General features: G+C 36.5%; 1 protein-coding gene across 1 annotated transcript in view; it reads right to left on the reverse strand.

The window, feature by feature from the left end:
• The window catches only part of SPATA16 (spermatogenesis associated 16), a 231,875-nt gene that overhangs the window by 56,282 nt on the left and 151,996 nt on the right, over positions 1 to 23,597 (reverse strand). Inside the window, exon 5 of the mRNA XM_047098622.1 lies at positions 6,545 to 6,692. Coding sequence (XP_046954578.1) covers positions 6,545 to 6,692 — 148 coding nt within the window. The remainder of the gene's footprint in view (positions 1 to 6,544; positions 6,693 to 23,597) is intronic.

Genomic DNA, 23,597 nt, shown 5'->3' on the forward strand with positions numbered 1-23,597 from the left:
AATTATTATTTGTTTTATATACCCTGACTACTCTGCATGAATCAAACTGGATTTTTCCTTAAATAAGAAAAATGGATAGCTACACTGTTAAAAATTCAGTAATTTTTTCTCCGTAAAACATAATACAATACAGCTCTATTACAATAAGGATTTAAGATTTTCGCGGGTCTTACCATATTCCCCAGATAGCAAAAGATGCACGGTAAGTTCCCGAGGATATGTAAACCTGGTTGTCCCAAAAGGCAGATTTTAATTTTAACCTTCTTTCATCAGTCTTGTAGAAGTTATAAAGGGCAATATAGTTTAGTACCTGCCACTGAGGGTGAAAGGGTTTTTTCTCACAATAAATCACGAATTTAGTCGGTCTATACAATAAAAAGATTCAAAATATTTATACCTGTTTGCATTTCAAAATGGATTTATTTTTATAGCTTTTCTCTTTCCATCTGTTTCTCATGTGAGAATCCCTGACATGGGTTACTATGAACTGGGGGATAGCTAGAGAAAAATGCAGTGCCTGGGGAATCTTTATTGTGAAAACCCTTCCCGCTCATTACCGCCACCTCTGCCAGCTATTGCTGGGCTCATTGCACTGTCACGTGACCAAGGAGTAATGTACTCAATACTATCAGGTTTGATGAAGGTGACCTGGAGTTGGGCAGAGTTTCTGAACTGGGGGTTTGTCTGCCAGCCCCTGCTGGGAGAGTTAAATGTGTTAGTCTCCAAGTTTTAATGACAATAACTATTTATCCAGCAAAACTTTGATAGGTAAACTCCTCATCCAAGATCTTCAAGGTATAGATTTTATGACCTTCATCTGTTGATTGTTTATTTAGTTGACCTCTGTAATTTAGAAATTCTTACTTATAACCTAAATTTCTCTTGCTGCAATGAAAACTATATAATTGTGTTCTATCTTCCATAGGGCCCAGTGAGTCTCCTGAAATGTGATCTTTCTGTGGGTGGGTACAAACATGTGTGTATGACAGCATTCACCTGTAGTTGTCCAGGGAAGGATGAGTGAGTGTGAGATAGGAAAGAATGTGTACAATCTCTGAGCGTTTCTGAGGGTAGAGTTGATTGCAAATGAAGGAGTGTTTATTCAGTCACTGAGTTCACATGAATTTATTGTGTGCATTACAGATGGACTAAGAAGCTGCTACCTGTTATGATGTAAGGCAGTGTATTAGAGTAAAGCTTCCTAATGTAACAACAACAAAAACACCCAACACAGGGGCGCCTGGGTGGCTCAGTCGGTTAAGCGGCTGACTTCGGCTCAGGTCATGATCTCACGGTCCGTGAATTCGAGAGCCTGGAGCCTGTTTCAGATTCTGTGTCTCCCTCTCTCTGACCCTCCCCCGTTCATGCTCTTTCTCTCTCTGTCTCAAAAATAAATAAACGTTAAAAAAAAAATTAAAAAAAAAAACACCCAACACAAAAGCCTCCAAATCTCAGTGATCTAAAGCAATAGAATTTTGGTTTTTGCTCATGTGGGTATTCAGTGGATGACCTTCCACAAGGTAATTCAGGGAATCCAAGCTTCTTTTGTCTGTGGCTTCTTCAGTTCCATAGTCCTATCCACTCAGTCAGTAGCCAGGGAAAGAGAGTTCTGCATGTAGGGTTTTACAGGCCAGGCCTGGAAGTGGCCCACATCTTTTCTGCCCACATTCTATTGGTCATTATTCAGTCACAAGCCTCACCTAATTGTAAGGGAGGTTGGAAATGTATTCTAGTTGCATATATGGGGAGAAAATAGTTTGGTAAACAACTAGCTAGTCTTGCCACTTTCAGTGCACTTTCCAAACTGCTCCCTTGTCTGTTTTCTCCTCCATCATGATTTTAATTAGAGTCAGCCTTCCATTCTACCATTAGAGCTTAGGTTTTAGTTGAAAACATTCTATAAAAGAGTGGAAAAATACAGTCCAATATTCGCCCTGAATTACAAATTACTAAAATCAGATCCCTTCTTAGAAACAGGTATATTCTAGCACTCCCTAGAATAGTGTCTGGAATATATGTGTCCAATAAATGTCTGATGACTAAATGAACAGATGACAAACCACCCATCTCTATTGTTGATCCTGAGGATCTTGGGATTCTGGAGCATAAAGGGAGAAGAGAAATAGAAAAATAGCATAGCAAGTTGGAGAGAGGGTTAAAATTACTTTCAGTCTTTAGTGGAGTAAAGGGGATTTCTTGAGTAAGACCCAGAAGGTGACTTGGTTTACAAGCCAGCATTCTGGCAGGGAAAGGGAATCTCAGAGAATGGCTGTAGGTTGGGCCAAGTTATGTGGTGAGGGTGGTTGGTGTACATATAAAGAAGCATCTACACCAAAAGGCAGCATGGGGAACTCATATACGTATCCTTTGATCACCTAATGTGTTACATAAATGAACCCATCTGTTCCTGCTCAAACCAACAGAGATCATCTGAAGTTGAATTAGCCATGTAATCAGCAACTGTACCAACCTGCACCAAACTTTGAAAAAAGAAACTTTCCTCACATGCCTACTGACCTCTTTGGATATTGGATATGTCTGAGCTATGTGAAAGTTGAAACCAGACCAGGGGGGAGAAGAAAATCCCATGGGAAGGGGAAGGAAGCTGGTGAATTTGATTTAATAGTTACTGAAGAAAGACTAAATTTTAGAAATGATTGAATGAGACTGACTCCTTTGCAATGGGATAGAATATATTATTGGCTCTGGACAAACAATGAATATGTGTAGGGGAAAAAAAAAGCCTCATGTCTGCACACATCTGCTTTGTGATTGTCCAGTCATACTGCTGTATGGCTATTTGTTGAAATAAATAACTGAATACATTTTTGGCAGAATAAAAGTTTCTTAAATTCCATCTACAAGGCAGATAAAAGGAAAATCCTGGTTTTGGAGAAGTGCCAATAAAACAAAATAGCTACTCTCTTAGTGTGACTCTCTTTCTAGCTACTACCTTTGGCTACGGATGCCTGCCCTAATCACTTAGTACCACCTGTAAGATGCTAAAGATAACATTTGACCTTTCCTATTCCTATGCTTTGTGTCCTCACTCACCTTAGAAGCCAGACCACTAAGGCTGTGCATATACAGTTAATAACGATGGTTTCACTGTCATTCCAGCAATGACTTTGGGGGAAGATCCTTTACTGATTTGTAACAGAGACAAGTAATGTCATCAGTGCAATACCCTTCCTTGTTCGCCCAAGGTACAGGTTCAACAGACCAAAGAACCTACCCAATCCCAATGAAATTTAAAATTCTAGACTGTCTTCTCTACCTCCAGAAGCTCTTTCCTCTCTAGTTTCTTATATAGCACTGTCATACTCCAGCAATTAGTAATTATAAAATAATAGGAACAATCATTAGTAACTTATAATTACCATCTTTTCCAAAGTATAAGATCCTTTAGTATGAATCTCTTGCCAATAGATCACAATTCATCTTGATAACAGGTTGATGGAGTTATATGAGACATGAATCTGGATTATTAATGGTATTATTGTTTTTAAGCTCTCAGTGACAACAGTACTTCCTAAGTGTTTATTAATCTTCATGACTTCTCTGTGAAGTAGGTTAAATATAACTAAATTCATTCTACCAGTAGAGCAGTTGTCATACAGGTGATCTTCAATGAATTTCTCTTCATTACCAATGGATCCAAGAATAGAAATGGAAATAGCTGAATCCGATTCATTTTCCATGACGCTAGAGTGACATGACTCTTGTGTGCTATTAAAGCCACTCCTCCCAAAACTCTTAACATATCCATAACAAAATAATAAATGATTTATAACAATTAGCAGAAAATGTGAGTTCTGAAACATTTTTATTTACTTCCTTACAAAATGCTCACACTAAGTAAATCAGCATCGATGGTCATTATAGCATGCACTGTATTTTCTCTTCCTTTTCCTTGCCCTCAAATTCTCATTGTTCTTTAGAGATTCATTATTCAATCATCACTAGTTAGATTTACTTAATATCTTTCCTCCACAGAGTTTGAGGCACTGTGGAGAAAACAAGGACTATATAGAACCTAAATTTAATGCTTCTATCACACCTCTGCTCCTATCAGGTGGCAATGGTATAGCTCAATGGCAAGGACATGGGTTCAAATCAAAGGCCTGCCACCAGTGATTTGCTGTGCATCTTTGGAAAAGCTATTTGTTTTCTCTGGTTGTTGTTCTCTTATTTCTAAGTAAGAATCATCTTACTCCATAAGATTTGGGAATAACAAGAGATAATAAACGTAGAATGCCTGGCACCTTAAAAGTGATCACTAACAGAGTGCATTACTAATCATATAAATCAGTGACTTGGCCCCAAAGCCATGAAAAAAGGAACTGAAAGGCCCTTAATAGGAAGATGAGATATTAGGTATGTGCATCTAGAGATTTCGCCTCAACATGGTAGTTGTTGAGTGACTCTTAATTTTGTACAAGAAAATCTTTGTCTTAATTCAGAATAATAGCTAGCACATAATAGATACTAAAAAGTATTTTGAATGAATTAATAAAAGCAAGTGGCTTCCAAAGACAAAATGAGGAAAAAAGGATAACACTAATGTTTTGTCCTCTACGTACACTTGACCATCCAGATCTCATTGGGATATCAGTGATCCAAGAACATAAGGAAAGAGGGAGGTTTGAAGTGTGAAAGAGATGGAAGGAGAGTAGAAATAGCACTGGAAAAAAATCCATCTTTAGGAAAATAATATACTCATCTAGTTTACTAATGAAGAGTATGGGGAAAGGTGGCATTTTATCACATGTTATTTTTTCATTTAAAAAAGTCTTAGGGTTTCTCCTTTTCATGCATAGAATCATCATGGTACAAGGAATATTGTGCTAGACCCATAGGATTAGTTCTACTTAAAACCTTAAAATAACTTCCTGTTTCAATGCATCAAATTAAAACAATGTCCTCCTAAACAATCCTAAAAGTTTTATGGAACCATAAAAGACGCCAAACAGCTGAAAGCAATCTTGAAAAAGAAACACAAAACTGGAAGTATCACAATTCCAGATTTCAAGTTGTATTACAAAGCGGTAGTAATTAATACAGCAGGGTACTGGCATAGAAATAGACACATAGATCAATGGAATGGAATAGAAAATCCAGAAATAAACCCATAATTATATGGTCGATTAATTTTTGACAAAGGAGAAATCAATATACAATGAGAAAAAGACAGTCTCTTCAACAAATGGTGTTGGGAAAACTGGACAGCCATATGCAAAAGGAATGACACTGGATCACTTTATTTTACCATACACAAAATTAAACTCAAAAGGGATTAAAGACCTAAATGTGAGACCTGAAAGCACAAAAATCCTTCAAGAGAGCATAGGCTGGAATCTCTCTGACATCGGCTATAGCAGCTTTTTTCTAGATAGGTCTCCTGAAGCAAGGGAAATAAAAGTAAAAATAAACTACTGGAACTATGTAAAAATAAAGTTTTCTGTACAGTAAAGGAAACAATTACAAAACTGAATGGCAACCTACTGAATGGGAGAAGATGTTTGCAAACGACATATATGGTAAAAGGTTAGTGTCCAAAATATATAAAGAACTGATACAACTCAATACCCAGAAAACAAATATTCCGATAAAAAATGAACAGAAGACATGGACAGATATTTCTCCAAAGAAGACAAAAAATGCCCAAGAGACACATGAAAAGATGCTCAACATCACTTATCACCAGGGGGAAATGCAAATCAGAACTACAATGAAGTATCACCTCAAACCTCTCAGAATGGTTAAAATAAAAAAATAGAAGAAACAACAAGCATTGGCAAGGATGTGGAGAAAGGAGAGCCCTCTTGCACTGTTGGTGGGAATGCAAACTGCTGCAGCCACTCTGGAAAACAGTATGGAGTTTCTTCAAAAAATTAAAAATATAACTACTCTACAACCCAACAATAGCACTACTGTGTATTTATCCCCAAAATACAAAGGGATACATGCACCCTGATGTTTATAGCAGCATTTTCTACAATAGCCAAATTATGGAAACAGCCCAAGGGTTCGCTGATTGATGAATGGATACAGAATACAATGGAATATTACTTAGCCATAAAAAGAGTGAAATCTTACTTGTCACTTGCAATGACACTTACATTGCAACACTCACACTGTCATTTGCAACAACATGGATGGAGCTAAACAGTATTATGCTAAGCGAAATAAGTCAGTCAGAGAAAGATAAATATCATATGATTTCACTCATATGTGAAATAGAAGAAACAAGACAAATGAGCAAAGGGGAAAAAAAGGGAGAGGCAAACCGAGAACAGACTCTTAATTATAGAGAACAAACTGCTGGCTACTGGAGGGGAGGTGAGTGGGAGAATGGGGTGGTGATGGGGATTAAGAAGTACACTTATCATGATGAAAAAAAAATAATACAATAAAATGAAAAAAAACCCAAACCCACCACCAATAGCAATGTACTCCTAAAACTGAAACAATAAACAAACAAAGCAGAAATGACCCATTTTATTAATGGAAACAAACTAGCAGCTGACAACTTGAATATTACCTGTGTAGATGTATTCCACATACGCAGGATGAGTTTTTGTGAAAACCTCTCTTACTTTTTCTATTTTATCAGCTCTGATTTTTGTTGCAAATGGTGTATACATAACTGAGAAAGATTCTGCTCTGGTGATGGCTTCTTCAATCATGGCCTGAGAGAAAGCAAACAACCCATTTGGCATCAATAACAATATATGACTTTTTAAGAATGTAAAAAATATAATTACCTTTATGGATGATTTAAAAATCTATATACTGTACTGCAAAGATAACATATTTTGGTCTTGAATATTCATTAGAATAAAATTTTAATTAGTTCTGGAAATACTATTTCATATTAAGAAAACCAATTAAATGAAGAAAGTTTGTAAACAGGCACCTCTACACTGAGCTTGCTTTAAGATAAAAATAAAAATTCTATTTCCAAGGTGTCATTTTTTTTACTTGATTTTAAAAATAAAATTCTTAAGTCTAATATAATTATTCTACTCTTGAACAGACATTGATGAGCAATTTGTACTTTAAAAAACTAATTGAAATATCTAGATATAAGTATTTTCTATAAATAACACAACAAAGTACATTTTTTCCCCCTTCTTCCAATGCCTAGGAAAGCCTTTTGGAGTAAGAGAAACCTTTCTCAACTTTTTCCCACCAAAGCTTCCCTTCCCTCCAGATCACAAGAGCCACTTGACATGGATTTGGCTATTTAAGAAGTTCTTTAAATTTTCTTTGCTCATGTACCATTCTTGATAAAGCCAGCCATCACCCTGAGCTTCCTGTTTTAACTAGGTCCATTACTATTTGAAACAGACCAAAGGGAAAGTTATGTGAAGTTTTAAAAGGAATTTATTCCTTTCCTACAACTTTTCCTTCTAATGAGGGTTGAACATTGAATAAAAAGTGGAAATGTCTATAGTTATCTCATTTTTCTGAAAATAGCATAAAAGCATATTACAAAAACCCGTATTTATTTATAGGAATAAGTTTTTTTCAGTGACAACTAAGAGTGCCAACAATCTTAAGGAAAAAGAATAGATTTGAACTGTCCAACAAAGAAAAAAAGATTTAACAAACAGCAATTTATATTATTACCGTCATAGCACTTTGTAAACAAGTTTCTGATTGGTATTAAGAGCAATAAGGAATTGATTTTAACTGAGAAACCTAATTGTTCACCGCCTATTCCATTTCTCAAGTGACTTCCAGTAGCCTCTATGATCATATATACTGTGTGCAACAGAGCAGCTTTGTAAAAATTTTCTGGATGTAAAGGGTCCTCCTTTCTCTGAGGGGCTCAGACAATGATGTAAACTTTACAATTTACATTTTAAATTTGTTGTGGGGCGAATTTCAGAATGGCTGAATGAAAGAGCTTACATTGCCCACCATATTGCCCTTCCCAAGTTTGAGGAACTGTCAGGGGAACAAAGAATACAACTGTGATTCCAAACCCAGAGCTAGCCCTCAGCGGAGGTAGCAATGGATTATGATTGTACAGCAGGATGTGGGTGCTGAGTCCTGGATCCCGACTTTGGAAGGCTAACAAGGGTAATGCAGCCAGCAGGTCTGGAATTCAGAGATGTGGATCGAGAACTCAAATATGGTGTTTAGGTACCAGGTTCGGTTCACAGCTGGAACCAATCAGGGGATGGCCTGTCCAGACCAAAAATGTAAGTAATCATACGTAGATGAGTGTGGGAGGATATGCTGAAGAGGGAAGCTGTTTTAGACCTGAGTTTAAGGTCATGATCTGACTTTTTTACCTTTTGTAAACTATTCCCATATTAGCTTGCCAGAGTTGCCATAATGAAGTATCACAGACTGGGTGCCTTAAATGATGGAAATTCATGGTTCCAGAGGCTAGAAGTCTGAGATCAAGGTGTCTGCAAGATTGCTTTCTTCTCAGGCCTCTCTCCTTGACTTGTAGATGGCTATGTAGCTTCTTGTGTCTCTATATGGGTTTTGTTTTGTTTTGTTTTTTTTCTCTCTGTGTATGTCTGTATCCTAATCTCATTTTCTTATAAGGACATCAGTCACATTGGATTAAGACCCACCTAAAGACCTCATTTGAACTTAATTAACACTTTAAATACCTATTTCCAATACAATGACAATCTGCAGCACCGGGTTAGGACTCCAGAATATGAATTTTGGGGGGACACAATTGATCCCATAATAGTTCCTAACTCCCAAATAGCTTTTCTCTAAATATCTTGGTGAAGGGTATTTTGCTTTAAAATCTGGCTCAAAAAAATTAACAAAGGTATTTAATTCTCTAGTTTGCTTCCAGAGAGACATTAACAGTATCTCAGTAAGGCCAAGATAGAAGAAAACACTCTCTTCATCCCATTTCTTTTCCAACTACTGGCAGCTTAAGTGACTGCTGGCAAGGTAACTTTGCTAAGCCATCTCACAGCAGGGACAGTAAGACTCGTGCCCAAGAGCCTATACCAGCTTTTTTGCAAGTGGCAGAAGTGTGGGTTTTGTGTGGCAGCTTGATCTGTTCATTTAAGGCACTGTACTCTTGGCTTGCTGCTCAGCGAATTGCATTTAGGGTTTCACAGGGCTCTCCACTCAGGAGGGTATGTGCTGGGGCACAGCCTCCCTCTCTCACTAATCACAGTCAGTAGATATGGGGTCTTTTTGTGGTTTCTGCCCTCCATCTTGAAGATGCGTAAGGAGGTGGGTGAGTGAGCAAAGTGTGTATGTGAGAATAATAATTGAAGTTTCCATAGAGATATTTTCTCAAAACACGTTATTATAACCCCAAGAAAAAATACTATAAGATACAGTAGAAATGAGAACACAAATTACCCTTTCACCAGATCCTGACACATCCTTTTTGTGTCTTTATGTATTAATATTTTTTGTTCTTCCAGAGGCAGAGAATCTTGGGGCTTTGAATCTGTCTCACATTGTTCTTGTAAAGGAATACAGTATATATTATATACAGTATTATATTATTGTATTGGTATATTACATAGAGTCTAATATATATATATATACACACACACACTATTATATGTGTGTATATGTGTTTATATATAACATTTATATATAATATTTCTGGTGCATTATTGAATGACTCAGTGAAATAATCTAGAAAAAAATTTAGCATTACTAAAATAGAGGGAATTTTTGACTGTTTGAGTTAGACACCAAAATATCAGGTTTTCATTTTGTGATGATAATGATTTAGTAATTTAGGGTTGGGTTTGCCTTTCATGAAGAGTCTAATATCAGCAAATGAAAGACTATGCTTAAGGATTTTTAAACACTGGAATATTTTGTAATAATCATAGGTACTAAAATATAGATTGTAAACTATTTCTAATCATCAAAGATTTTCCTTGATTTTGAAAATAAATAGAGGAAGAGACAAGGTAAGGAATTGCAGCTTGTAAAAAGTAAGATGCACCAAGAAATCTGTTGCATTTCTACACACCAATAATGAAACAGCAGAAAGAGAATTTAAGAAATCAAGCCCATTACAATTGCACCAAAAATAAGAAGATATGGAGGAATAAACCTAACCAAAGAGGTAAAAGACCTGTACTCTGAAAATTATAAACACTGATGAGAGAAATTAGAGATGACACACACAGAAAGGAAAACATTCCATGCTCATGGATCGGGAAAACAAATATTGTTGAAATGTCTATACTACCCAAAGCAATCCCTATCAAAATATCAACAGCATTCTTCACAGAACTAGATCAAACAATACTAAAATTTGTATGGAACCACAAAACACCCTGAATAGTCAAAGCAGTCTTGAAAAGCAAAGCAAAGCAAAGCTGGAGGCATCTCAATTCCAGATTTCAATTTATATTACAAAGTTGTAGTAGTTAAAACAGTATGGTACAAAAATAAACACAAAAATAAACACATACATCAATGGAATAGAAAACCCAGAAATAAACTCACAATTATAGGGTCAATTAATCTTCAACAAAGCAGGAAAGAATATCCAATGGGAAAGACTATCTCTTCAACAAATGGTGCTGGGAAAACTGAACAGTAACATGCAAAAGAGTGAAACTGGACCATTCTCTTTCACCATACACAAAAAATAAGCTCAACAGAGATTCAAGATCTAAATGTGACACCTGAAATCATAAAAATCCTTCAAGAGAGCACAGGCAGGAATCTCTCTGACATTGGCTGTAGCAACTTTTTTGAGGCAAGGGAAACAAAAGCAAAAATAAACTATTGGGACTACATCAAAACACAAAGCCTCAGCACAGTGAGGGAAACAATCAACATAACTAAAAGGCAATGTATGGAATGAGAGAAGTTATTTGCAATGACACATCTGATAAAGGGTTAGTATCCAAAATATATAAAAGAACTTATAAAACTCAATACCCAAAAAACAAAGGGTCCAATTAAAAAATGGACAGAAGACATGACAATTTTCCAAAGAAGACATACAAATGGCCAAGAGACACATGAAAAGATGCTCAACATCACTCATCATCAGGGAAATGCAAATCAAAACTACCATGAGATATCACCTCACACTTGTCAGAATGGCTAAAATCAACAAGAAGCAACAGGTAGTGGTGAGGATGTGGGGAAAGGGGAACCCTCTTGCACTGTTGGCGGGAATGCAAACTTGTACAGCCACTGTAGAAAACAGTAGAACTACCCTGTGATCCAGTAATCGCACTACTAGATATTTACACAAAGAATACAAAAATACTGAATCAAAGGGATAAGTGCACCCTTATGTTTATAGTAGCATTATCTATAACAGCCAAATTATGGAAACAACCCAATGTTCGTTTATTGATGAATGGATAGAAAAGAGGTAGCATATATATATATGAATATATATATGCATATATGTGTATTAATATTACTCCAATATTATTCATGTATATATATGGAATATTATTCAACCATAAAAAAGAATGAAATCTTGCCATTTGCAGCAATGTGGGTGGACCTAGAGAGTATAATGCTAAGTGAAATAAGTCAGAGAAAGACATTTCACTCGTATATGGATTTTAAGAAACAAAGGAGCAAAGGGGAAAAAAAAGAGAAAGAAACAGGCAAACCAAGAATCAGACTCAACTATAGAGAACAAATTGACGGTTACCAGAAGGGAGGTGGACAGGGGGGGTGGGTTAAACAGGTGATGGGGATTAAGGAGTGCACTTGTTGTGGTGAGCACCTGGTGATGCATGGAATCGTTGATCACTATGTTTTATGCTTGAAACTATTACACTGCAATATTAACTGGAATTTAAATAAAAACTTTAAAAAGTAACCTATACTAAAAGATATATTTTAAATGATACTTTTTAATTTGACAAAAATTTTCTGCAGTTGAGTTATTCTTTCCCAATGTGTGAGTTTCTCTGGTGTCAATAAATGTTGCACGTGTACAAAGAATGGGGAAAACAGTCAGTACACATGTTCTGTTGTTAAGTGTGCACTGCTGTTAATTATGCTTTCTCTGTTGCTACACACACAAAAAGGCTTTGAAATTAGGTGTTTACATTTGGGGCTTCTAATAACTCTCTATTGTTATCCTCACATTTGTCAAGTTTTAAAGCTTATAGTTATATAAACCAAGAGTGTATGTGGGCAGCTCATTTCCTCTACAAACAGTAACTTATAATAATTTCTCCTTGTTCTTTAGCTAAGCAAAAAAATCCATTTGCTACCTCAGAAATCAATTTGCCCAGGATAATTTTACAACAAGGGAGACGATGGGGGAGACGGGGAAAGAGAGATACTCTGTCAACAGTAAAGGAAAAGCCATCAAAGTAGAGGGAAAAGAAGACTAGCAAAAAAAGAAACACAATTCACTTCCTCTTCTAAATCCAAGAGAGTTGCTTCTTCCTGGTAAATTTTTAAGAGCACTCAGGGTGCCTAGGATAAATCTGGCAGAAACTATAAACATTTTCAGGATGGTGAGATTATGAAATTTTTCCCATATTTTTGCTGGAGGATTTCAACAAATTGCAACCTTTCAACTATGTGTCCAGTGATAGTGATTCAGTAGTAGAAATCTTGTCAGTTCTAATTAGAAAATGTGATCAAATTATTATAGATTATTATCAAATTATTCCTTTAATGCTTCCAATATCAGAGTTGGCCATAATTGCAGTAAATTGCTTTACTTACAAGATTAGATCTGGAAGGAACCTTGGGAATTTTCCAGCCCAATTCACTGAATTGGAGATGAATTAAGTGACTTGAAGAGGCTTAAGTGACTTTTCTCAGGATGAACAGCTTTTTAATTTTATAGAATTTAGAATTAGGGTCTCAAATATTATATTTCACTTTCTCTTCAAAAATTATGGTTTTACCTCCTGGGACTCTCTTGTTTAAAAACAGTCATATTAGGGGCGCCTGGGTGGCGCAGTCGGTTAAGCGTCCGACTTCAGCCAGGTCACGATCTCGCGGTCCGTGAGTTCGAGCCCCGCGTCAGGCTCTGGGCTGATGGCTCGGAGCCTGGAGCCTGTTTCCGATTCTGTGTCTCCCTCTCTCTCTCTGCCCCTCCCCCGTTCATGCTCTGTCTCTCTCTGTCCCAAAAATAAATAACAAACGTTGAAAAAAAAAAATTAAAAAACAAAAACAAAAACAAAAACAAAACAAAACAGTCATATTAAACACCGGTTTAAATTCTAAATCATTTACTTTCGTTTTGTGGTATATGTGAGTGCTACAGAATTTTAGAACATATACATGTATAAGTGTCCTGGGCACATGGTTAGGCATTTTTCAGGCCCCCTTGCAGTTAAGCATAGCCATGTGGCTCTGTGTGGATAAATGGAATGTAAGTGGGAAGGATACTTTTTCTTGGCATTGCCCATAAAACTCTGCCTAGTGTGATCCTCCATTTTCTTTCTCTATCAGCTTCCTGAAGAGGGAAGACTGCCAGGACATGGAGGAAGATGGAGGTATAGAGTGGAAGAACTATGGGTTCTCATTATTGCTGATTTTGGGAGAACCAATCAGAAACACCCAGGAACTGCAACAGTGAGTGAGAAATTGACTTTTATTGTTTTAGGTTACTGAAATATTGGAGTTGTTTGTTTTAGCAGTTAGTCTACCCTAATTCACAAACAATAATAAACAAAAATTTGAATATCTTTCATAATCCATTTTTTCCTTCTAAGCTTTACGTATTGTTTTAAAAGTAAACAAAAAACATGGTGTTTAAAGAGATAAAATAACTTTTCATTTAGCAGTGTGATAGATGCTTTTTTATATCCTATTTCTTTTAATTCTCATAAAGTCTATCTTAGTATTACTAGTGAATGAATATTATGATTGTATTATTCTCAGAGTTCACATTAGACTCAAAGGAAGCAGTGCTCTACTTTCAAGCTATAAATGATTGAGACAGGAATCTTTAGATTTTAGTGGCTAATATGATTCTTTGCTATTACATTAATAATGATGTAATTTTGAATGATGACTGGAATTTTCTAGAAAATGGAAAAATAAAATTTTGTGAGCAATAATTTTCAAATTTAATCCTTTTGAATATATATGGGTTCAATTTGAAAGAGTCCAATTTTCTTGAAATTTAAGATTAACTTAAAGAACAAATTTTCCTAAAGAGCAAAACATCTTTCCTTGAGATTTCCCTATAAACCTATTCACTGTATCACTTATGTAATAGCCAAGATTGACATTTTAATGATGATTTTATTAATATAATGGTATGTCAGAATAAAATACGTAATAATTGATTGTTTGCCCCTGCCTTGATGATCAACATTTTAAGGCTGAAATATTACCTTGCATTTATGAGAGTTCTTTTATTGAACAACCTTCACTGAAAGTTCTGTATATTCTAATATAAGGGAATATTTGGCAGCTTTGCCATTACATTTATCAATCCAGTGATGTGAAAGTCATGTCTTCATGCAATTTAAATCAAGAAATTTAAGTTTTTATTTGCAGTATCTGACCAAAGATTGTATGAACAGGTTACTTGTACTGAGGTGAGCATATAATGAATTTTTTAATGTTATTTATTTTTGAGAGAGACAGAGACAGAGTGTGAGCAGGGGTAGGGCAGAGAGAGAGGGAGACACAGAATCTGAATAGGTTCCAGGCTCTGAGCTGTCAATACAGAGCCCAACGCAGGGAAAAAACTCACGAACTGAGAGATCTTGACCTAAGCCAAAGTCGAACGCTTAACCGACTGAGCCACCCAGGTGCCCCTGAACAAATTTTTATATAGCTGTTGTGAATTTTTTACTTTGCAATACATCCTATTTAAAAATAGCCATAATAAATATCATTTTAAATTCTAAACATTTAATTTACTTTAGTTTTGCAGTGTATGTGAGTTCTATAGAATTTTAGAACATATGTAAGTGTATATATATATATATATATGTATATATATACGTATATATATACATATATATATATCCATTTAGTGTGTGTGTGTGTGTGTGTGTGTGTGTGTGTGTGAGTGTGTATGTGTACACTGTTGTCCACCATCCAGTCTGGTTAGGGTTAGAGTTACGGTTTTGATTATATATGATGCTTCCGTTAGCTGAATAACTTCAGCATTGAACGACTAAAATTCACTCTGTATTAACTTTTAATCATATTTGATAGCAAAATTTTATTTCCATGTCCCTTTAGCATAGAACTAAAGAGATGAAAAGAAACTAAGATATTATTTTAAAATAACTCAACTTCATAACCAAGGTAACTGAATCTTGCTGAGTTCTGGTGACTTAACTCAGGTAACAAAATTAGAGAAGAAAGCAGGACAAGAAAGCAAGTCTCCTAAACCAATGCTTTCTCTTACGCTAAGTGATTTTTCATCCTTCTAGTTAGACAGCAAATTTGTAGAATTACAAGATCAAGTTTTACTTTCTTTTCCCATGACTATCTTATTCCTGTCTTCAAAGACATCAAGAACTTGACTCTAACTCTAACAGAGAAACAAACAGACCACATCAAACCTAAACCAGGTCAAGATCCTCTTCAAAACAATAACCCTAACAGAAAACAGAATAGTCATCCTTCATATCTCCTGGCCACAATAAGACTGTTTTGCCCATCAGCCCCTCATTAGATTTAAGGAATGCTATCAACTAGAATGCCTGTCTCAAAGAGAAATATTTACAAAAATTAAATGAAAGCCTTCTTGATAGGGGAACTTAAATAATAATGTGCTTGAGTTTGTCTAGCTTATTTAATGGTAAAGTACATATAATTTATAAATAGAATTTAAAGTACATTCATTATAAAGACCCTGAATCATTTTCTGCTTGCACACTAAAGAAAAATCAGCTGATAGAAACTCAAGACTTATAAGTGTGGGTTTCAGCAGCCTCCAGACTCTTTAGGATGCCACAGAGCTTTTATTCCTGATGATTTAAAATGAATCACCAAAAGGTATCACAGGAATAAATAGCTACATTACCTGTAATTATTTCATAAGCACAAACGGGTATTACTAATGGGCTTTAGCCTCTGTGTTTGGTGGTAAATGTCAACACAGTTTGGGACCCTTTTTTTGTCATTGTGCATTTCTTCTCTATACTTAGTTTAATTATATGAAGATAGATATTCCTATTCTTAACTGTATATTGTTTTCTGATTGCATTTTTCTTGACTGGTGGTGTTAGATTGGGGTATGACTTGCTGGTGCACAGAGCTGACTGATGGCAGAGTTGGGACGAGAACCTGGTGACCTGGTTCCCAGACTTGTACTTCTTTTGTTTTGTCCGCTAGTACGCAAGATGACTTTGAGTGGAAAAGTGTAGGATGCCCTTGAAATGCTGTATACTGGAGAAATTGAAAGAATCCAAGTATGCTTAATTTGGAGAGAAGACGTTAAGTTTCAGGGACTAACTTTCTGTCATCAGAGAGCAACCTGCTATTGTATGTACTCTGCGTAGGTAGACTTCATTTAATTCATTGACAAATCTGTAAAACTCCTTTACCAATTAAATGAGTGCTCTGGGGCAATGCCTAAGTGCTATAGATAAATTATTCTCTTTACTTGCTAAGGCAACACTGGAAAACAGATATTATTATCCCATTTTAAAGATTAGGAAAACCCAGTCTTTATATTATACAATATGCAGTACTTCACATGGCTACCTTGGGACTGAGCTGGGACTCAGCAGTTCTAGCTCAGTCTGAGCCTCTTGCTCTGAGCCATTTATGGTGTGCAGACTCACAAATGAAGTTTATAGCTTCCATAAAGCTTCACAGGGCATAAAAGGAATCCTTAGCAGGGGGAAAAACGTTCTGATAGAGCCTTCCAATGAGGAAGCTGTTCATCTTGGAAGCTAGTAGCTCCATGGCCCTGGTGGTACACAGACCAAGGAGAGATGATGGTCTATCTAGGATCTAGTGAAAGGTACTGTTTGTGTAGAAAAATGTATTTACAGTGCTATAGTCTATCACTCAAAATTTGTCTTTGGTTTACTTCCATATCCCCATAATTTCTTTTCTCTCGCAAGTTTCAGCTTTGTCCCAGCAACCAGATACCTCTTCTTCTTTGTTATTATTTCTCTTATTTATCTGCAATAAATATTTTCCAGGCTGTGACTCCTCCTGGAGGACTTTAATTTTTAGGAGGTAAGAGATTGCAGGAAGACGCTATTATGGAGCATGTATCCTCCTATATGTAACTTCCCATCAACAAGAGGTCTCAGAAGGGGCATAATTGTATCTGTGAGAAATGTGACAGACCTGTTGTGTGTGTGTGTGTGTGTGTGTGTGTGTATAATACTGTATATTACACACTGTATATTTATTATACATACACACACAAATATATATCTATATATCTATAAATATTTATTATGCACCCATACACATACTTTATGACAATAGCAAACTACAACTTGAAGTCATATTAGATCAAATGAAATGAAATGCTATCTTTAAGAGACCTGCCACTATATTTCCAAGTTATGTGTCCAATCTCCAGTTTTATTTCCGATCTGGGCCTTATACATGAATGTTAAAGCAGGCCAACCCCCACGTGATGAAGAATAAATAAAATGAAGACTTGTCATGGTAATTTTGGTGTTTTCTGTCTCTTTAGGTTTGGGCTTGAAATAGCCCTTCCAAGGTTTTCTGGGGGCTATTGTCCCTCATAGGCTGTTGACTCCTGGTTTAGACTGCACTGTATAAAATATCATCTATGCTCTCTTGGATAAAAAAAATAGGTCAGTTTAACAGTTATTTTATGATCCTAAAAAAAGCAAATCATGCCACATGTTGAAGATTGACATTTAAAATGCTGAGGCCTCATTACCTGGAAAAAGGAAGATTAGAAAAGATGAGAAAGGGATGAAAAAGGAAATGATTCAACCAGGAACTATAGGATAGGTAGAGTACACAGTCTTCAAAAATTAGTGACGAGAAATCAATCGTATGAATTCAAGAAAAGAGGAGAATTCATATTTAATTGGCGTGCAATGCCATAAAAAGATGGCTGAATATAAATAAAAACATTAAAAGCTTTGAGCTTTACAGATTATCTTATACTTGGGTGCACACAGCTTAAAAAATTTCATGATTTCATGGAATATTTATTCTGCATCTCCAACTGCTAAAAAAAAGTGACCTCAATTTCTCTGCAAGCTTGTAAATCAATAACCCATAAAAATCTATGGGAAATATAAAAGATAACTATAAAAACCTCTAAATTTGGTTTGGATCATAACAATTTTTGATTTTTAGATGCAAACAAAGCAAAGAAGGAATCAACATGTTTGCACATTTAAACTGGGAGGCAAAATCTTTATGGAAACAAAATAACCTCATGGCAATCTAGTAGAATAGCACGGACTCCTGGGAATCAAATAGCTACCCTTAAATTTGTTCAAGTAAAAGAAGGCCCAAACTGCCTTAAATCTATGAAACCCATATCATTCTCAAATGAAAGAAAATGAAAAGAAACTTAGAGGTTACTTTTTGTTCTGTTAAGAACTGTCAGAAACCTAAAAAGCTTTTTAGAAGAGAAAAAAAGAAAAGGAAATGCTGACTTTATTTAAATGGTGTGAGTTTCCTTAATAACCTACTGATATTTTTACAAAACCAAACTGATACCATATAAATATATATTTAATATATTTATTGATTTATATATTATTTATAAATTAATAAATTTATTAATATATATTTAGTATATATAAATATAATATATACATATTTCTGAAGACAAATACTAAGTAAATATTTCTTAGGAGTGGCTGAAAATTGATTTTTCTTGCTTGATATGATGCCACTATTTTTTTTTTTTTTAAACGTTTATTTATTTTTGGGACAGAGAGAGACAGAGCATGAACGGGGGAGGGGCAGAGAGAGAGGGAGACACAGAATCGGAAACAGGCTCCAGGCTCTGAGCCATCAGCCCAGAGCCCGACGCGGGGCTCGAACTCCCCGACCGCGAGATCGTGACCTGGCTGAAGTCGGACGCTTAACCGACTGCACCACCCAGGCGCCCCTGATGCCACTATTTTCTAATGAGCTTGAATTATCAACTTGCGGATAGAGGGCTGATACACAAGTGAAATATGCGGTCCTCCTGCAGGGCCCATTCTGAGGCACTGCTCCCAAATTCTTATATGATCTGGATGCCTCATTGTTTTAGCCGGGGACAAAGCTGTTCATTTCTCAGTGGCAATTAGGGTTTCAAAAGCAACCTCTGAAAAGGTGGCACTCTGACTAAAATTCACACTGAGGTGAGGCAATTGATTATATGACATATTTTTGAAAGGCGGCTTTGACTCTTGGCATGTATAGGTGGAGCGAGGAGTGGGGACAGCGTGGGGAGAAGAGAGGAATGGGGCACATAAAAAGCAACCTCACCTACTTGACAATCTGGGCAAATATGTGTCACTAAATATATATAATGGTACTAAATGTACACATGGATTCAATATGTGAATATGATTCACATTTTTTCCTCCATCCTTTCCTCTCTTCCTTCCTCCCTCCCTCTTTTCCTTCCTTTCTTCCTTCCTAATGCCTGGGACACTCACAGAACATCAAGGGAAGAACTACACTAAACTAGACAAACAGCAAATAATGTCATGGTCACTATCTTCTTCACAGGAACACTCAACCTTACATCAAATACATGCCTCAATTACATCTTTCATTTTAAAGTGAACCTCTCCTACTGGCATACTACCTCAAATAGCATCAAAGCAAAGTGAAACACAGGCAGCATTTAACAACGCTGGTAACCATGGAAACATATCATTAAAGAATATATAAACAGGAATGAATAATTAGATGAGAAATTCATTTCCACATTTATCTTTTTCCAAGACCCAGGAGGGGAAGCTCTCTTTTACCTCTCATCTCAGTTTGGACACTTCCTCTTTAGCCTGTCTTCTAACCAAGAAATAGGAGAATTCACAAAATGAGGATTTTAATACTGCCTAGCTTAATGGACAAATCTCTTTGTAGGCAAGTAACTAAAAATGACTGCAATGCTCATTGTTGTCTAGATGTAAAACTGAATGTAGGAAAGAACCTGAAGCAGCAAAGAGTTTGCTTTGGGGTTGGGAGGAGGGCAGGAAAACCTGACTTATATCCTGGTGAGAAGGGGAGAGCAGTTAACATTTAAAAACAGGAAGAACAGGCTGCCTCACTTACTAGAGGCATCTACATAGTGGGAAGACTGAGGGGAGAATATGGGCTAATGGATTATATCAGTTGCATTGTCAGGTAGGCAGTATCACCTGTGCAGGTACCCTGACACTCTGCCTCTGCACCTAGCAAAGCTGTAGATAAACGCTATGGTAGGCAAAGTTGTTCGTAAACTTAAAAATTTGTGAATGGCCTTACAGACCGTCTAGCTGAGGGTTGTGCATCAGAATCACTTAGTTGGGGGGAAGTAGACAAACACAGTTTTTAGAACCTCACCCAACACTGTGATTCTGATGCAGTTCACTAGACCAGTGTTTGAGAATCACAGGCCTAAGCCAACTTCGTCATCATACAGCAGCAGAAACTAAAGTCCAGAGCAGGTATGATAAACCAGATTGAGTTGCTGGTCTCAATTTCCCCCATCTCTGTAACAATATTACTTTTATCATGGTTTGGCAGTGAACAGAATAACCATATATGGCTTGCTCTGGCTAACAGGATGTTAACAAGCATGGGATAAGCAGAGGCATGATATGTGCTTATATAGTTCTGCTTTCTCTCTTAGAATTCTGCATTTTGCCATAAGATAAACAGACATCGGATAGCCATTGCATGTGGACCATACTTGGGCCTCTCCACAGCTTGGAGCTAAGGGTAGCTAAGTACAGCCAAGACTAGCCTAGATCAGTCAAATCATGACTGATAAGCCAACCTGCTTATTATTATGAGAAACCACTGAATTTAAGAGTGATTTGTTACACAGCAGTATTGTAGCAGTAGCTGACTAATATGGAAATGAAGTGACTTATCCAAAATTAAATCCTAGCATTGGAACTAGAAGTTACAGCTTGTGAATCGTAGGCCTGACTTCTTTCCACTTCCCTATAGTGTCTGTTTTACTTTCTTTCATTCACAGGGTTAAGCACATATATCCATTGCCTTTATAGGGTCCTTCTGCTCAACCTATATTCCTTGTATTTCAGAACATCCTGTCATCTTTCCTCGTCAGAGCTTACCTTTCCTTCCATCTTGTTCCTCAGGATTCTGCTTTCATATTTCCAAAGGGACTAAGAAGTTTCAAAATAATCCTCACAATTGTGTTCAAGAGTCATCCATTAATGAGTTAAACACTTACAGATAAAATTTCTTCTGCATATTACCTGGGGTTGACTAGAGACTCAATGGCAAATGGTGAGAATTTAAGCATGACACATGGCAGTTGACAGGAAACATATTTTTAGGTAAGTGAGTTTGGTGCTTATTAAATTATATATAATATAAATATCATAAGGCTTGTATTGCTTTCAGACACTCCTGTCCAAATATTTTATAAACTGTATGCTTGATGGGGCCAAATAAATAAATAGACTATAAACAAAGGCCATTAGGAGAAATGCTCATATGGCATTTTTATTTTGTTCCTTTCTGTGGAAACATTTTTCACATGGAAGCAAATCTTTAAAACACATTTTTATTCTACTGAATATGTAGGTGTTTTGTTAAAGATAATAAAAAAGGGGCGCCTGGGTGGCTCAGTCAGTTGAGCGTCCGACTTCGGCTCAGGTCATGATCTCACAGCTCGTGAGTTCAAGCCCCGCGTCGGGCTGTGTGCTGACAGCTCGGAGCCTGGAGCCTGGAGCCTGCTTCTGCTTCTGTGTCTCCCTCTCTCTCTGCCCCTAACTCACTTGCATTCTGTCTCTGTCTCTCTCAAAAATAAGTAAACATTAAAAAAAAGATAATAAAAAAAAATTCTGGTTGACCTTAATTTGCCTGTAATTTCATGTTGAAGATTTTATTTTTACTCTGAAATTGAGATACCATAAATATGTATCATGTAAATGACTAATATTGGGGTAATTTTGCAATATCAAGAAGAAACACAATGAATTGGAGTAAAAAAGTTAGTCTTCATTATTGGTATAAAGGATTAAGTTACATCAGTTATTGTGTATCATTGGTTAGTGCAGAGAAATTCATTAGTTTGCTGCTGTCTTGATTGCTATGTTTGAAAGAAGAAGCTAATAGATAAAACCTTAGGGTTTTCATGGAGAAAACCATGAGCACAGAAATCAATGAAGTAACAGACTGTTGGAAATCTGCAACCTTCTCCAGATACTCTGATAAATCTCAAACTCAAAGCACAAAAGTTGTCCACATTTGTGAACTTAAAATACACACACACACACACACACAAATAGTTGTTGAAATCAATAAGCACTGATTTTTTTAATAACAAATAAAGAAACTATTCCAAAATATTCTTGACATTATTGGTTTGAGTTTCTTGTCAAATAATATTTAACTTGGTTGACTGACTTTAATAAATATGTATTGAATTGCTATTTGCAATGCACTACGGAAGAAAAACAGATTAGGAAGAAGTGGTGTCTAATTTAAGTACCAGATGTTTTTCTTGTTACATTTTTGTGCTAGAACACATGCTTCTTGAGGACAGGACAAGCAGTGGGCATTTTTCTCACTGCTGTATTTGTTAATAGCACAGTGCTTTTAGTACAGTGCATGTAGCACAGTGTTTAAGACACAGTCACTAATAAGTGCTCAATAAATATTTGCTGAGTGAGTATGAATGACAAATACAGTTTGAAAGTAAAGAAGAAAGTATCCACTAATGTTTTAATGTTTATTTGTTTATTTTGAGAAAAAGAGAGAGAACATGCAAATATGAGCTGGCAGAGAGAAAGGGAAAGAGAGGATCCCAAGCCGGCCCCTGCTGTCAGCACAGAGCCCAGCATTGGGCTTGATCCCATGAACCATGAGATTATGACCTGAGCTGAAATCAGGAGTCCAATGCTTAACCAACTGAACCATCCAGGCACCCAGAAAAGCACCCACTAATCTAAGAGTAGTCTGCACACACTGGATTGGAAAGGTTTCGAGCTTGAATGACTGTAGTGCAGTTTCAGGAGGAACTATATGACACGAACATTCTGGGTGCTATTTTTTGCTTTGAGTTTTGGAAGCAGTAAATGTCTCCTGCTAGGCCCAATACCAAAAAGAAAAAGAGCTGTTGCAAAGAGGAGTACAGAAGGGACTTAACCTGTGGTCTGTGAAAGCCATGGAAGGGCCCACAGACTGCGCACCATCTTCCTCAAGCATATGGCTGGGGAAAATCTTTTGTCTCTCAACATAGCCACCTCCTGAGTTTTGTCCCTTGAGAGTAGACTAACTTCACCAAAGAAAAATTTCGTGTTGGTGAGCTCTTTGGAAATCATTTAGGCCATTGATATCTTTAAGATGGTGAACGTTCCATGCCAAGTACAAGTTGAATTGGATGGGAAGTCTTGGCATTCTCTGCACAGATGGAGGATCTGTGAAGTTGGCACTGCCTCAGCCTTCGCTGCTTCACTGGGGAAAGATGCTCCACATGTCAGGCTTTCTACAGGGGCCTGTATTGGTGTCAACAGCCCCTCCCACAATCC

This window comes from Lynx rufus, unplaced genomic scaffold (genome assembly GCF_022079265.1).
Source record: "Lynx rufus isolate CCGP_SWC_20201006 ecotype Redwood Valley unplaced genomic scaffold, mLynRuf1.p SCAF_5, whole genome shotgun sequence".
NCBI classification, from domain to species: Eukaryota; Metazoa; Chordata; class Mammalia; order Carnivora; family Felidae; genus Lynx; species Lynx rufus.